We start from the raw sequence: 15,629 nt of genomic DNA on the forward strand, positions 1-15,629 counted from the left end.
AAAGAAATGAAGGTGCAGATGGGTGGGAAGCATCAGACGGTCACGATTTGGTTGACTAAAGAGACATACAAAGGTAGAGAAAAGTATCTGTTCTATCAAAATCCTTTGGGGAAACAAAAGATACGCTGCTTATACTGAGGCCCTGGGACTCCATACAAGTATGATCAAAAATCACTATAACATTATTAGAAAGGCAAATACTGTCCTCAGGACAAGTCCCTGTAAGAAACGTTCGTTGCCCAGACAAAGATGGGAAACAAATGCTCTTAGTAACTTCTCTGGATATCTCTAACTGTAAAACTGCATGACCTTCTTCACCAAACAGTCACAGAACCACAAGAAAAGGTGATGCTTTTTAAAGGTTTTATCAGGTTTTGGTTTGGGTTATTTTTTCATTGGTTGATTTTAAAAGTAATGCAAACACAGAAAGTCAGGCTGTAGAAGATAACCCAGGGAATCAGAACTTAGGTCAGTGTAAATTAATGGAAGGCTGAACCAAAAGTAGGTCTGTCGTTAGGGTCTCCGATTTTAAAGGACAAATTTTCAGAAAATAAAGAAATGGAGTAATACATAGAGCTGCCCTCAGCAGTCACGCTGCAGATCATCAGGAAAAAAAGAAAATGCCTTCAGTTCAAAAGATGCCATAAGCATCGTGAATGAGTATCATCAGCGAGGAAATAATCTGGGAGGAAAGGACCCCACACCTAAGTGGATAAATGTTCACTTCGAGAAGGATGCTGAGAACGAGCAGATCATTTACTGGAGATGAAAAGGACCTGCTCAGCATGGAGTCGAATACCTCAGAGGATGGCGAGTACAGGGACGAAGTGAACGTTTTAACTCCTTCTGTCCTTTGACACAGCGCAAAGAGAAAGCCAAGACCGTGTTTTCAGCTACAGAAGTAACAAGTGCACGGGAACGGAGTGAGAGGGTACTGTGCAGAAAGGTAAAAACCGAGAAAAAAGAGAAAAAACGTCCTTGCCTGGAAATGATGGGACAGCTTTGAGGGATATTTCACCTCACCTAACTTGGGAAGAAGAGCACATCTGCCCCTGCCTGGGTGTGTGCTGCTGGCCATCCCGAGGCCGTCAGGACGGGTGCCTTTAGAGTCAGCGAGAGTCTGCTCACCTCATTTCACCAAGTCAAAGTCAAGGCTCCTACTTTGGGATGCTGTAACTTGCAGACTGCGCTGGTGCCTCCTCCCCGACGGCAGAGCGTGCCTACACAACCAGCTCCGGCGCTGATGCCTCTGCGACATCCACCTGCGTTCAGCAAAACAAATCCCACCCTTCACGTCCAGTCACAGCCATGCTGAACACTGGGGCAAGGCTCAAAGGATAAAAGAAACATGGCAGGAACGAAAATATACACCATTGACTAAGAAGTGGAAGTCAAATGACTGAACGTACTCAAACGCGGGGACGTGAGGGTGCAGAGGAAGCCAAAACGTAACTTAGGAAAGAAGGCGCACATGAAACCCTGGGTCTGCCGCAGCAAATTCTAACAAACCTCAGTGACGCGCTACTCAGAGTGAATGGAAACACGGTGCTAACATTTAAAAAAGAAGGTGAAAAAATTATTTTCACAACAAAATGCTCACGTCTGACCTCAGCAGTATCGCAAGGCTTGTAAGAGGTTCTGAAGGAAAGGGTGGGGAAAACACTGCAATTACATATGGCACATACTGCGGTAGGCGTTCATCAGAGGAGACTAACCCAATCGCTTCCTTATCATGGGAAAAGGACTGATCTATCACACAAAGAAAGAGTGGTCAATCCCATTTACCTGGAATTCAGCAAGGCGTTTGATATGGCGAACCACCACAGAGAACACGAGGATTACCAGAAGCCGTTACGTGCACAAACACCTGATTTGAGGGGAAAAGCGGTCGGCAGAGCACTGAGCGAGAACAGGAGGTCGGAGAGCAATTGCTAATGAATTTTCTTGAGGATCATTCTTGAGCCGTGTCACTTAATATTTTTATTAATAACTTTCACACAAATTTTAGAGATTCACCAACGAAATCTGCTGATGACTTCCCACGTCAGGCCAGACAAAGTAGCATTTGAAATTATGCAGAAATATTTATATACAGAACGGAGCACCAGAAAGGAGGTAAATCCAGCAGCAAAACGCAGATGTACACTTGAAGCACTGTCCCGTGAGCTGGGAACTTGCGGTTGACAATAACAGATCAGAAGAACTGGGTACGCGACCAGGACGGGTTGATCATCACCGGCTACAAGGATACAGCGGCAAAAAGCGGCTTCCAGAGACTTTGCCTGGGAACATGGTGGTGCCAGTGCTGTGGCACCGGGTCCCATGAGCTCTTCCCCAGAGTGCTCGGTGGCCCTCTGGTCACCTCACGAAGTTTAATTCAAACCAACACTAGATGAGGAGAGCAGAGAGCCTTTCTTACCATAGAAGCCAAAAGGCAAGCTCCCCTGAAGGATACAACTACACTCTAATTCCAGAAGAAGGAGAACTAAGTTAAGCTAAAAGGCAATGTTAAGACAAGGAGACATGGATACCAAGTTGCCCAAGAAGAAATTTGGGCTAGAAACTACAACTTAGTTTCTAAAAATTCAGCAAAACACCTTGGAGCAGCCTCCAGTGGAAGAGCAAAGTCCCCAACTCCAGAGTTAATTAAAGCTACACCGCATGCTGTGGTGCCTGCAGTAACAGCACCCAAGGTTCAATGGCCCAGAAGGTCCCTCCAGTCTTACGTTTTCAGATGGCTCCAGATCAGATCTACATGTTCACAACATTTCACAGCCCATCCCTGTTCCTATTAACAACAATCTACTTCCCGTTTTCTTGCAAATCTACTGTTTCCTGATGTACAACTTGATCTATTTCCCCTTATTTCCATGATTATGCCTTACTTAGCAAGGCAGAACGCCAGGATGCAGCTGACCTAAGGGCTGCTGCAGACCTTCCTCCTCCTGCCGCAAGCACAAGCATGAATTCTCCACGGCACCCACAGTGGTGCTCCTGGAAAGCGAGTTTATTCTGGGAATTGAGACCAGCTCCCAGTCCTAACCAGTGATCGTTCTCTGGATGGAGCCCCATTCAGGGCACCTGTACTGTAGAGGAAACAAGGCAGGACACACAGAGCTGAAGGTGAGACCACGGCAGCCTCGACACTTGGTGTGATTTAAGCTGATGTACAACTGCGTCCTCATTCTTCCATGACCAGCCCTAACCTCTCAAAATCACCAGTACTGTTCCTTTGCCCTCACCAGAAGCCACTGTAATGTGTAGGTAACAATGTTTATCATCTTCTTCCAGGTGCTTGAGAAAAATGTTAGAGGATCAGATGCTCAACAATCCCCGAGACATCAGTACGAACTACAGGACCAGGTGTTGTCACTTCTCGGGACTGTGGTTAATCTTTCTTTAATCCCTGCAAACACTCTAACGAAGAGTTCAGGATGGGCGGCTCAGCATTGTGCCGTACCTGGTGCTCTGCCTGAGCTCCCCTGAATCCTGACTTTGCTCTTTATACTTTTCCACCCTGCCAAACAGCCCAGCTCTTAGCACAGACACCACTGACATCTCATGGTGGCTAGAAACCATGTGTGTGAGCTACAGGACCCTCTCCATCCAAGCCCGCTGCCATGCCCAGACCCTGGGTCCTCTTCCTCCCATTCTGGTTTTGCCCTATCTCAAGATGACAGGGTACTTCCAAACTGAAACATGGGGATTTCTTCTACCTGGGGATTCCCTGGAGGGGTAACCTCTAGTCCCAGTAACTAGACATGCTGTTCCTGGACCTGCCACAGCAGCCAGCCCACCTCCTACAGCTCCTCTTCTTACAGCACAGCTCCCCGCTCCCGGCATGGCTGGCTGCAGCAGGGCTCTGCACAGCCTCAGCCTGCAGGCAGCTGATCAGCCACGGAGGAAGCAGAGGACAGTCACACCGAGACCCTCACGCTCTTTAACTGCTGCTAATCCCTTCCCCTGAGCATGGGTGCTTTGCAAGATGCAACGAAGCACTGTGGCATTAGGCTGTTGCCCCTAAGCTTCATGCTCAGCAACTCGTCCTTGAACAGTTCTTCCTAAGTGCTTATCCTTTGACATTAGAAATTCTTGCTCTTCTCGTCAGAGCCATAACTATCCAAAGGATTAACTTTGGAAAGACCTCAAACAGCTATTTACTGACTCGGGAGGCAGAAAGGTAGTGAAGGAAGCAAGACAGGAGAGCAGATCAGCACAAGACACTTGTCAGCCACCTAATGAGGGTGCAGATAGCTTTTATCCTCTCCCTGACCGGCACTCCCGCAGCAGCAGTTCCCCCAGAGCCCCGCAGCCAGCCCAGCGAGGCAGCTGTCACCCCAGGGGCTGTTGCCACTACGCAGCACTGCGGGAAAAACTATTGGTCTTCTTGTTTTCCGCCGCTTTCGCTTAAAAGCAATTTTGCAGCCTGATGATTTGCATCGTGGCGTGAACTATCTTGCCGGGGGCGTTGCTTCAACGCAGTGGAGCGTTAGCCGTGCCAAGAAAAACAAAGCCACCTATGCCTCAGATCGCTGCAGCGTGCATCATCTCTGAAGAGGCTAAGCTTTCACCGAGGGCTGGATGTGCTGGCTGCTGGCAGCAGATTCACAGCCACTGTGGAAACTGCTCTGCTAGGTTTTAATTCCATTTCTAATTACCATTTACCTGCTGCATGTTATCACTCTTCTATTTCTCATGCAGAGTCTTTCACCTCAATTCCTAACTGGATGAAGTCACTATAATCAGATTACAGGAAGCGGGAAGGACTGGGGGACAAGGAGAGGAGGGAAGACAAGGAGACAGCACGGATGAGCGGAAACCTACAGGCAGAGATGGAAATCAGACCGACAGGCAGAAAATACAGCAACTTGAATCCTGTGCAAAAAGAGCCCTGCGGGCATGTGCGTGACACTAGGTGTGATGCAATGAACCCTGCAGAGAGGGCTCTGAAACACACGCCTGCCTCCTGAGATAAAGATAAAATCTGGGTTAAGGCACGGAGCACCTGGGGTCCCTACAACGCCACCCCCGCCCCAGCTCCTACCTGGTAGATACCTGTCGTGGTCGTACTCGTGTGAGCGCTGCATGTGGCTGTTCTGAGTGAAAGGCTGGTTCCCAAAGAGGTTGTCACTGCGAAGATTGTGGCAGAGCTTCTCCAGGAAGCGGAGGACGTAGGTGATACTGTTTACTGCTGGCAGGTTCAGAGTGTGCTGTTCCCGATCAAACACAGCTGGAGACAGAAACAAACAGAGCCCAACACGTAAACCCCCAGCAAAGGCAGGAGCCTACGCCCAGGGCTGCACAGCCAGCTTCTGTATCTCAGCATCGCTGGTCTAGACTAGAGCAAACAAAAGCCACTGCCTTCCGCTGGCTGAGCGCTGGCGAGCTCGCTTCCCCGGGACAGGCTAAAACCAGTCTGCTGCACCCAGCATCAGGTACGGGGCTGCAGTGGCTGAGACGCTGCGTTCGAGGGAATGGAAAGGCATTCAAGGAGGGGCCTGCACTCCCAGCATCCGGGTAAACACGGGCTTAAAAGCAAAATTAAAAACCGGGGTATTTCTTGTCTTTCCGTCAGGAGTTCTGAAAATCCCACCCGTTTCGCTTCCTCCTGGGGGCTCAGGCAGTGCTGGGGGACGACAGGCGAAGCATTACGCTGCCCGGGCTGACGCCGGGGCTGCACGCTGCCTCCTCCAGCAGCTGTGCCCGGAGGCCGCGCTAACTGCTCTGCTCTGAGTCAGCCGCTAGCTGCTGCTTCATGACACAGATGTTTGGCAAGAAAGAGAAGACAGAAATCTTCTGTCTGCCCCTGGCCCATGACTGCACCAAGCTTCAGGAGAGACATCTTCCAAGGACTGAATTCTTGCAATGACATCTCTGAAGGCAAAGTGCTGCAGGCCAGTTCTCACCTGAGATGACCTCTCCCCCGTGGCCTTGTTTTAAGAAGGAGAAGACTGTTTTCTGATGATAAGCACAATCAATGCAGGCCTGTACTGCTTGCTGCAGGACAACAGAAGCTCGAGCTGGTCCAAAATGGTCCGGCAGCTGCTGAACTTTCTTCTTGTCTAGGTGGGGCCCAGTGCTGCCGTTCTTGTTCAAGTAAATGCAAACTGCCAAGATGAGAAACGTGTTTGCCATTAACCCACTCAAGAAAGCAAGAAACAGATGCCTAAAATCCAACCTGAGAGATGCTGAGATTTTAAGACTCTCAAATCACTCACAAAGGGGAATCCACCACGACTGCCTGTCTGCATCCTAACAGCAGAGCCACTTACAGAGGGGAATCACCTCCAAAATCTCCCTGCCTCACGCTCTCCTTCCAAGCTGCTGCTGTTTCTCCTACACTTGCCCCAGCTGCCAAAGGCAGGCTGCAAAGCAATTCCCATGCCAGCCAGGTAAGGTGCCTGTGATGTCCAAAGGAGATGAAGGAACGCAGCCCCCACACTTTTTAGGGAAACTGGGCTCTTCAGGTTCCTCTGAAAATTGGCCAATTACGGTCTGGGGAAACAGAGGGCTCAGCCCATATCCAGTGCTTGACCGAACACATAAAAAGCAGCTTTGCATTAGACTTTCCTGCCCAGATTCATCTTCAGCTACATCTCACAGCTGTAGCAGCGCGTACGCTCTGCACTGCTGCTCCTGCTCCTCCCCTGCTCCCTCTTGTCCCTGTTTTCCTCAATATCCTGGCTGTAGCTGAACAGATCATTGCCACTGCCGTTCAGCGGTTGTTCAGCATCTTGCTGTAGCTTCAGCAGCTGTGCCTGGCACAGTTTGGGAGAGCTCACGCTCTGGATGCACGAGAGGTGCCGCACACTGTACTGCCTCTGGGCACGATGGGCCAGGAGAAGCACCCTTCGAGAGCTGCGGAGTCGCTAGCATGCACGTGGTAACTCAGGGAGAGGGGTCCTGCACTGACCAGATGGACTTGCAATCTTCCTAGGACATCATTATTTCCAAAACGGACAGAGAGATAAACGAACGGCTGATCTGAACTCGTGTGCCTCTCTTTTCCTCCCGACACGCTCTCTATTAGGCCAGCCTTTCTGGACTTGTAACGTTTGCTGGTGTACGGGTTTAGGAGGAAATGGGAGTACCTCGGTGTATCGCTTTCTGACTGATGCAGCTCCTAACTGTGCAATCTTGTCAAGAATGCGGTTCGAGACCCTTACCTGTGGGAGCCTGCATGGCAGAGCTGGGGATTGTAGCAGCGTCCTGAGGCACAGTGCTTGTGTCTGGTTCTGGGGTACTGGTTGTTGGAGAGGTGGGTGCTGGGTTCAGCAATGTCCTAGGTTTCCTCTGCAGAAAAAGAGGAGATATTTCTCCTTTTATCCCTGCTCTCCTTTACCACCCATGATCACTACACTCTCTCCTTTGCATCCAACAGACAAGGCACTGTGGAACATGACACACTTCTGATGGTGATGACGGGGAGTCTCAAGAACCTAGTAATCAATATGTGTGTATTTTATAAACCACAATCCTGAAAAAATAACAAGCCTGAGATCTGCCACCTCTGCTTGACTTAGACTAGCTACACACGATGGATGGAAGAGCTTATTCCACCGTTTGGCCATCCTGTCATGATCACAGCATCTGCCATGCTACTTCACAGCTAATGCAGCTCCAAAGACACAGTTTCTTGATGGAAATGATCTTTAGGACACAGACATTCTCTACAGCTCTGGGGCTGGACTCTGAGGGATGTTCCCAGCCCACATACCCCTCTGGTCTCCTACTTGCTGCAGTCACACAGCCAGAGGCTGAGACAAACGTGCACAAACACACGCATGCACCATCCCATGGCAGAACTTGCAGCACCTGCTTTTCACCCGCCTGCATCAGCATCAGCTTTTACCTTACTGCCAGGCTTGGGGCCTCTCTTTCTGGGGAATTTCAAAGGCTCCACTGACTTGGAGGGTGTAGGCATGGGGTGATGGATTAGCGCTTTGGTCGTTCGACCACGCTTCTTCCCTGTTTTGCGACGCCTTTGCCCTTGTTGATGCCCCAAAACAGTCTTTGTGCTACTGTGCATGCTAGGTTTCTCCGAGTTTACTTCGGAGGCAGGTAAAGGGCTCTTTGGAATCACAACTGAAATAAAAAGAGAAAAAGCAAATATAATTAAATCAGGCGAGAATCAAAACAAGAGCAGCCTCCATCTTTAAACAGTGCCACATGGAAAAACCTGGAGTACTCACAGCCCCCTGAATGGAGGCTACTGCTCTCCATGCCAGAATAAAAACCAAACGCACTGATCCTTGGTTCAGCCCTTGAGCTGTGGGACACTGGGGCTTAGCCTGGACTGGGCTGCACTCCAGAAGGATCACGCTTTCAGCCATACCTTCCTTCCTGAAAATAACTGGCACCTACACCTCTTCCCCCTGCGAGTGGTGACCTGCCAGCGATGGTGTAAAATGCACTGAAAGCATCCCTAGGGGAAGGACCAGTCAAGACCTGCCTGACAGTCACAGAGCCAGTGCTGTGCTGGAAATCCCCTCTCTCAAGGCAAAAGTCAGATGTGCTCTGTCCCTAAATTACCAGTGAGCTGCAGTGGAAGGTACCAGCTCCATCCTCGATGCCTGCAAGGACTATTGCTCCTGGCCCTGCGTAACAGCTCATCTCAGCTGGGTCAGCCGGCCTGCTCCTCTCGCGTACTGCCAGAGGCAAGAGAAGTGCCAGCACACGGTCAGTTCCTTCTTATCTTCTCACGCTTTTCATGACAAAACCAGGTTTTTGGTGTATTTGCCCACAAATACCCTGAATTTGGTCACTCATCTTTCCCAAGTCCTGCTAAAGGCTAGAGATGAACTGGCCCAGCTCAGCAGACCAACGTTTCCTTTTGATTTCAATTTCTGCTAAAAAGAAACAAAACAAAACCCTCCTAGATTCTGAAAAATGCACGGTGACCTTTAGGATATCTTGTTTTTCAGACCTGGAAACCTCACTGTGTGTTCAACGTGAGGGCTCTGAATTAGAAAAAAAACAACCACTCATGAAGTGAGGAGCTTTAGAGTTAAGAAGAAAATCTTGCCAAAGGAAACAGAGTGCCCTAAAAGATTGAGACCAGGATGGCACGTAGCCCTAACAGTGGCACAACTGTGGGTACATAAAGAGATTTTCAAGGTTTTTCTACGGAGGGTTTTATGAGCAGTTACTGTGAGCAAGGACTCATTCCCATGGCACAAAGGCGCTGTTCCCTGCCGACAGCTCGGAAGCAGCAAACCGAGACAGGTCCAGCTTCCTAAGGGTCCGGAGAAGATCAGTGGGCTGCGAGGTGACGGCAGCAAGCCCCGAGTCAGGAGATACTCCAGGTACACGGCAGTGAGCTGGCAGCTCTGTTAACTGCTTCACTGCTAACGAAGGCACAGACCGAGCAAGCGGCATGGCTGGTATGGGGAGATCTGTATAAGGTCCCATCAGTGGCAGCTGATTTTGGCCTTACATGAACGAGCCACTGGAGGTGGAGGATTCTGCTTTGCTCTTCTGGTCTGACTCCATTCACCAGCTTCGACTCTGGGGTACCCTGTGCTCTCCACGGGGAGACTGGGCCTGAACCTGGCTGCCAGGTCCAGGAAAACCTGAGCGAATGGTTCATTCAGGCATCTCGAAACCAGGGCTGATGTCATCTCGCGGCAGGACTAGACGACTTCACGCGGGTGGACACGCTGGCCAGGCACTCCTCCAGGTCCAAGCTGCCGTCGGGACTCCCGGCCTCCAGCCACGCGGGCATCTCTGTCTCGTGGCAGTGCCAAAGACGGCCGTGCAGGGGGCAGGAGGGCAGACGGAGCCGACCCCGAGCTGCCAGCTCAGTGTCACAGCGAGGCTGCCTCGCCAGGGCACGTTTAGGATGCAGAGGTCAGCAGCTGGCAGGAGAAGGGCCAGGAACACCAGTGCCACTCCTCCCGCTGTCGGCAATGACTGCTGCCACGGGCGAATCTTGCGTACGCTTCCACTCGCTGCTGTGAGACGACGAACTCTGCTGACCCTGCCCTCCCGCACTGAGCTCCGGGGTGTTTCTATGAGTAACCTGCACAAACAGTGAAGTGCAGAACGTCCCGCAGTTGTCCTCGGGTGGTTTACATCCCCCCAGCCTCACTTTGCACTGGTGCGAATAACACGGTGCATCCAGGAACGGGCCCCGTTCTGCTTGTCATGTGGGCAGGGCAAGGTTTCTGGTGCCCTCAAGTTTTTTTTTTTTGTTTTAATTTTATTTTCTTGCTTTTATGCATGAGTGTTCTGTATCAGATGCCAGGGAGAAATACAGAGTCATTCAGGGATCTGTCTAACTTCCCAAGTAATGTCTTTTTTTGTGTCAGGCAGATACAGAGAATCGCAGTAGAAAGAGGGTTTTACTACTCCTCGTTTGAGATGTTAATATTAACGGCAAGACTACTTTGAGGGCAAGAAAAGGAATACGATAGCTCAAGGGCTTCTTACAGCTGATGGTTTTCCAGGACGGTGAGCGTCACCTGCTACAGGTGACATCTGGCACCGAGCTGCGCTAGCAGAGAGGAACGGCACAGACAGGACAGGCACTGATCACCAAATCGCTTTACGACTGATCTCAGCAGAGAAATACTTGTATTAAAGGATTTACTAGAATCCCACAAGTTGACAGAACAAGGATAAACACAGGGGAACTGCTCTGTACTTCAGAGAAACTTTTAAACATCAAAGGGATGTGTAAAGCAAGGCAGGGGCATTTCGTTTGCCATCTGCACCGATGCTAAGTGTCTAAACCAAGCTGTGCCACCACGAGGTTCCTCTAACCTGGAAGAGAAATCGAGGATTCTACAGACAAGCTGTGAAGCAAACGCACGATATCAGTTTTACTAGTGAAAAACCCACAGAAATGGTGCATTTGGGAAGCTGGGGTGCGGCAGGCAGAGCAGCTGAACTGCACCCTTGGCTCCCAGGCTGGAACCAGTTTGCAGAGAAATCCCAGTGCCAGGGAAAAGGCGACCGATGTCAGATGAACTCCTGGTGTGCAAGCTTTCACTGTATAATTTTATAACACAAAATGACCTCATCTTTTGGTACAACATATGATAGAAAGATCTATTGTCCACTTCAGCTGTGAAGATATTACAGGTAACGTTCATTTGCCAGGCTTAAAGAACCACTGCTTTGTTTTTAGGGCAATAAAAGCACATAACTCGGTGTGGGCCGACCACACGACAGGAAACCTCATTTCATTCATCCACGCCAGAGGAGTTTCCACTGCGCCTGCCACCCATGGCAGCACGTCCCTGCCGCGGCCACAGCCCCCGCGGGGACGGAGGAGCCGTTCAACGAAACCGGCTAAGTTACATCTAAACGTGCAGCCAGCTCAGGGTACAAATACACAGAAAATGACCTAGATTGTTGCTTTGTGCCTAACAGTGTTGCTGAATACAACGCTGAATACAATGCTGAATACATTGCTGAATACGCACTAGTATTTTTTGCTGTGGCTGCTTCAATGACACCGATATAACGCACAGACATTTTTCTGACCCGGAGCAATTTAACGAAACAAAGTCTTATCATCCCACGATCCAACACCATTCAGCAGACTTGCCTGGCTTTTTGTTTGATTTTAACCAGAAAACACCTGCCCGTGCTCATTCATTTCTCTTGGCCCTACCAGACGCGTTGAGCTGCACAGAACCAGCGTGACGAGGGGACGCCAACCACGCCAGAGTGGAGCCATCCCCCCTGCCTGGCAGCGGCACGGCCACAAAACCACAGAGTTACGGCTGGCCACGCTGCCGTCTCATCACCGAGGCATTTATAACCACTTCCAGTGACTGGATACTTCCTAAAGGAGCCTAAAGTTTTTGCCAGGTGCCTGTTAGTTTCCTTCAGGATTCCAGCCCCTGATGTTACACGGACGTGGTCAAGAAGCACAGGATCGCTGCGGGAAGGAGCGGTGCAGAGGGCTCAGCCCTGCTCGCACCCACCCCAACACCCGCCGAGCTCCGGCAGCGGTAACGGCTGTGCCCGGCAAGCGGGCTTATCTCACAGCTGCAAACCATTGCCCACATATCCTTTAACTGCCAAAAGTTTCGACTTACTGTGTCCTATTCAGCTGGCGATGGTGCCAGCCCAACAGTGAGCATCTGCCAGGGACATCCCCGCCTTCTTCCTCCTTGTGCCACTGTCTTCACCCCACCCTGAGCCACCGAGGGGAGCCAAATTTTCAGAAAATCAAGTGGGGCCCTCTTTACTTAAAGAAATCAACAGTTTGCTGTCGCTGAGAAAAGCAGCATCTCTCTGCCCCACAGCTTTGGCGCTCGCACAAGCTCTGAGTAACCCAATGCAACTCCAAAGCTGGCCTTGCTTTAGGCAAGGAGTTGGGCCATGCAACTTCCAGAGATCCCTTCTGACCTGAATTATTCTGTGATCTGAACTCATGGTTAATCATTTCAGCTCATCAACGGAACAGAAAACTAATCAACGCAAGTTTTCTGCTGGCTGAACGGTCTTGTTTTGGGTCATACAGGCATCCTGGTCACACGGAGGAATGGGCCGGCTCCTTGTTGGGCCGGCTGGCATCGGATCAGTTTGGCTGCAGTCAGAAACATCACCCTAAAGATGCAGGATCAAACATTGCTGAACTCGGAGCCAAAGAAAAGACAGGCACCACTGACTGGGCTGTTAATCACTGAAGGATTAGTTTAAACAAGAGTCCCAAGCTTCCTGCAGAAACAAAGAGACTTGACAGAGAATTCAAGACTGTAGGCTCTTTTTCCTAATGCCAAAATATCCCTTGCCAGTTGACACACGGCACCAGCAGCACCTGCAGCTGCTTACTGCACTGTGACTCAAACTATTATTTACAGAAGACTCTGTAAAGTTGCCGTCCCCGCTTTGAGGGTTAGCCAATACTAGAAAGCAACATTTGTCCCTCATCAGCTTATCTCAGGCTTGTCACAGCTTGAAGAAGACAAAATTATGTCCTTGGGATAAGACTAACAAAGCCAAAACATGTAGGAAAACACGGAACAGAGGAGTTGAAGATGGAGAACGGTTTCCTACCTTTCTCTCCCATACACCAGCTGTTTAACAGTCTGCATTTACTAACAGCTGCTGGACCACAAAACTCAAAATCTCCATTTTACGTGCTAAGGGCTACCGTACTCTCAGATGCAGCTGTAGCTCACACCCCTTCTCTCTAGAGATACCAGTAATGACCATTACAGTGTCCCAAAACACAGGGGGTGGTTTCTGAGAAGCCTGAACACGCCATTCATATCCGTTTTAAAGCACCTATGAAGAATGCCCTGTAGGCCACCCGTCCAGTGGGTCTTTGGTGCTCCAGCTGCCCCTTGTCCCATCTTCAGCACTGCACGGTCAGAAGCATGACTCAAAGAGGTGGGTTAGAGAGACACATTTAATATAAGCAAATTTGCCAGAGAACAGGAATCTTGTTGAGATCTGGCTGAATCCTTCCCTGGATGCGGCAGTTCAATCGTAGACATCCTGAAGGCTGGAGCTGGACTGGAACCAGAGCTCAGTGCCTGTCCAAGAGTAAGATGTGAAAGCTTCAAACCTCCGTGATTCTTCCCAAAGCAGAGATCGTCACCACTGGCCACCACAAGCACGACTGGGACATAAATACCGTCTCTGGGAAGGCTCACGACTTGGTATGTCCTGAGCTCCCAGCAGGCTAGGCAGACGTAACACAGGAGAAAAGGTCAGAGCATGGGTGGGAGACATGGGCTCCTTGCAAGGACAGGGATTAAGAACAATTCTGCAAATCCCGAAATTTAAAAGTCAGAATGCAATTATTCCGATAATTCAATATTTCCTGCAGGGATTCCTGTTCTCCAGCCTAAAACATCTGCTTGAGCTAAGGCTGAGAGATCGGAGGATATATCTCATACAATGCAGCAAGAGGATCCAAGCGCTGCATGATTCGGCATGTTCTAGATGTTCTCGTGATCAGCTATCTTAACTCCCAGAGATGCGTTTTCTTTTCACACAAGATTTGTCTAGTTTTAGCTTTCCACTACTGAAACTTGCTGTTGCCTTCGCTGGAAGCCATGAGGTGCTTTATTCACTGATCCCCTCCCAGACCTCGCTGGCCAGCGGTTACACGGCAGCATGCACAAAAATGCAAACCCATGGTCCCTAAAACTGTCTCCGTCCTGCTCGTCCTGACGATCAGGCTGCATTTTAATGTTTGGTTTTGGGCAGGACATCCGTAGGCACATGAAGAAGAGCTTAAAACTAAAGCAATGTCTTAGGCGTTTGCTGGACCTGAGAAAGGCTCTGAACGTTCACCAGGAGTGTCCCGTTTCTTAAACGCTCAGAAATCTGCACCGTCTGGAGCAGCAATTTTCTTATTTTAATTGTTTGCATGCGCTTGGATGAGCTCTGTGCACTGCAGATGCCACTGTACATCCCACTGGCGCAAGCTGTGGCATTTTTGTTGTTTTATTTTTGTAAATAAAACAACTGGGGAAAAAAGTCTCAAGACTCACAGTGATGCCAGCAACTGCTATTTGCTTTTTGCACAAGTCTTTCTTACATTTACAGCTCTCCAGGCAGCATTCCTGTGTGCCCTAAGCCATACTGGTCATTACACTCGGCACTTTCGAAGGCAGTGCAGCCAGGGACCTTAAAAAAATCTTCCCAGGCTTATCACTACACCTTGCAACACATCTCAGAGATGCTGGGAAACACACGGACAGCCGGAGGTTTAGTGACCAGTGAAGTCCCAGACCAATAACAGTATTGCAAAACGTCCCAGGTGTCCTGCCTCTAATTAAAACCACACACGGATACGTGAGAAAGAACAACTGAAGATTGCAGTCGGCGCTGCTGGAGCTGAAGACCAGAAAACCACTATTCTGGACCTGCAGGATCTGCTCATACGAATCAAACCCCAGAACTCACAACCCAAAGAGACCTTTGCATCACCAAGGCTGCCCTCCTGTGCATCGCCGCCTGCCCCGTTCACCCCGTCATTTGCTAAACCCAAGCAGCTAATTTTACCCAAGCAGAAAGTGCATCTGGTTAAAACATTTTTCGAACTAAACCTGAGGCTTTATGTAATAACACGCCCTCCGAGAGGAATCTGACCCTCTTGGGCAGCGTCAGTAGAGCCTCTGTAACAGAAACCTGGCCTTGCGAATCTGGAAGGGTCTGGACTGGTCAGCGACCACGTGGATGGATGTGACGCAGCCGGCCTGCCTTTCCATAAGCCTCCGAGCTCCTCACCAAAGGCTTTTATAAAAACTAAAGAGCCATGGGATAAGAAGGAAGGTTTCTATAGGGATAAATCAAGGGTTAGAAGAGGTAGGGGCACACAGTCATTCTTGGGGAGGAAAGAGGTCTACGTGGAGAGCGCAGGGATCCGCAGCGGGATCTGTACTGCTCAACGCATTCATGAGCGACCGGGTGAGGGGATAAGCGAGGTGAGAAAGTCTTCTCATGATTCACACTTCCCAGGGCAGACAGGACGGTGGCAGCCCGTGAGCAGCTCCAGAGAGAAGCTAGGAGACCGAGTTTCAGGGCAAGAAAACAGCAGGTGACTGTCATGCCGATAAATATAAAGTAATAAACGTGGAGAAAACCACTCCTACCTTCAGATGCAAAATGATGGGCTCTGAGCTGCCTGGTGCCCCTTCAGGAGGAAGAGCTTGGGC

At 50.0% G+C, this 15,629-nt stretch overlaps 1 protein-coding gene across 11 annotated transcripts in view; it reads right to left on the minus strand.

Annotated features, from left to right (window-relative positions):
* The window catches only part of SCMH1 (Scm polycomb group protein homolog 1), a 74,915-nt gene that overhangs the window by 13,054 nt on the left and 46,232 nt on the right, over nt 1-15,629 (minus strand). For 9 of the 11 annotated variants that reach the window (XM_087760541.1, XM_087760545.1, XM_087760540.1 and 6 more), the window contains 4 exons: nt 7,853-8,085; nt 7,167-7,293; nt 5,907-6,107; nt 5,045-5,230 (listed from right to left, as the gene is read on the minus strand). In XM_087760541.1, coding sequence (XP_087616667.1) covers nt 5,045-5,230; nt 5,907-6,107; nt 7,167-7,293; nt 7,853-8,085 — 747 coding nt within the window. The remainder of the gene's footprint in view (nt 1-5,044; nt 5,231-5,906; nt 6,108-7,166; nt 7,294-7,852; nt 8,086-15,629) is intronic. The other 2 variants (XM_087760542.1, XM_087760547.1) reach the window with 2 other exon arrangements.

The sequence above is a fragment of the Nipponia nippon genome, unplaced genomic scaffold, assembly GCF_047370975.1.
Source record: "Nipponia nippon isolate SJK-2023a ecotype South Korea unplaced genomic scaffold, ASM4737097v1 scaffold_23, whole genome shotgun sequence".
NCBI classification, from domain to species: Eukaryota; Metazoa; Chordata; class Aves; order Pelecaniformes; family Threskiornithidae; genus Nipponia; species Nipponia nippon.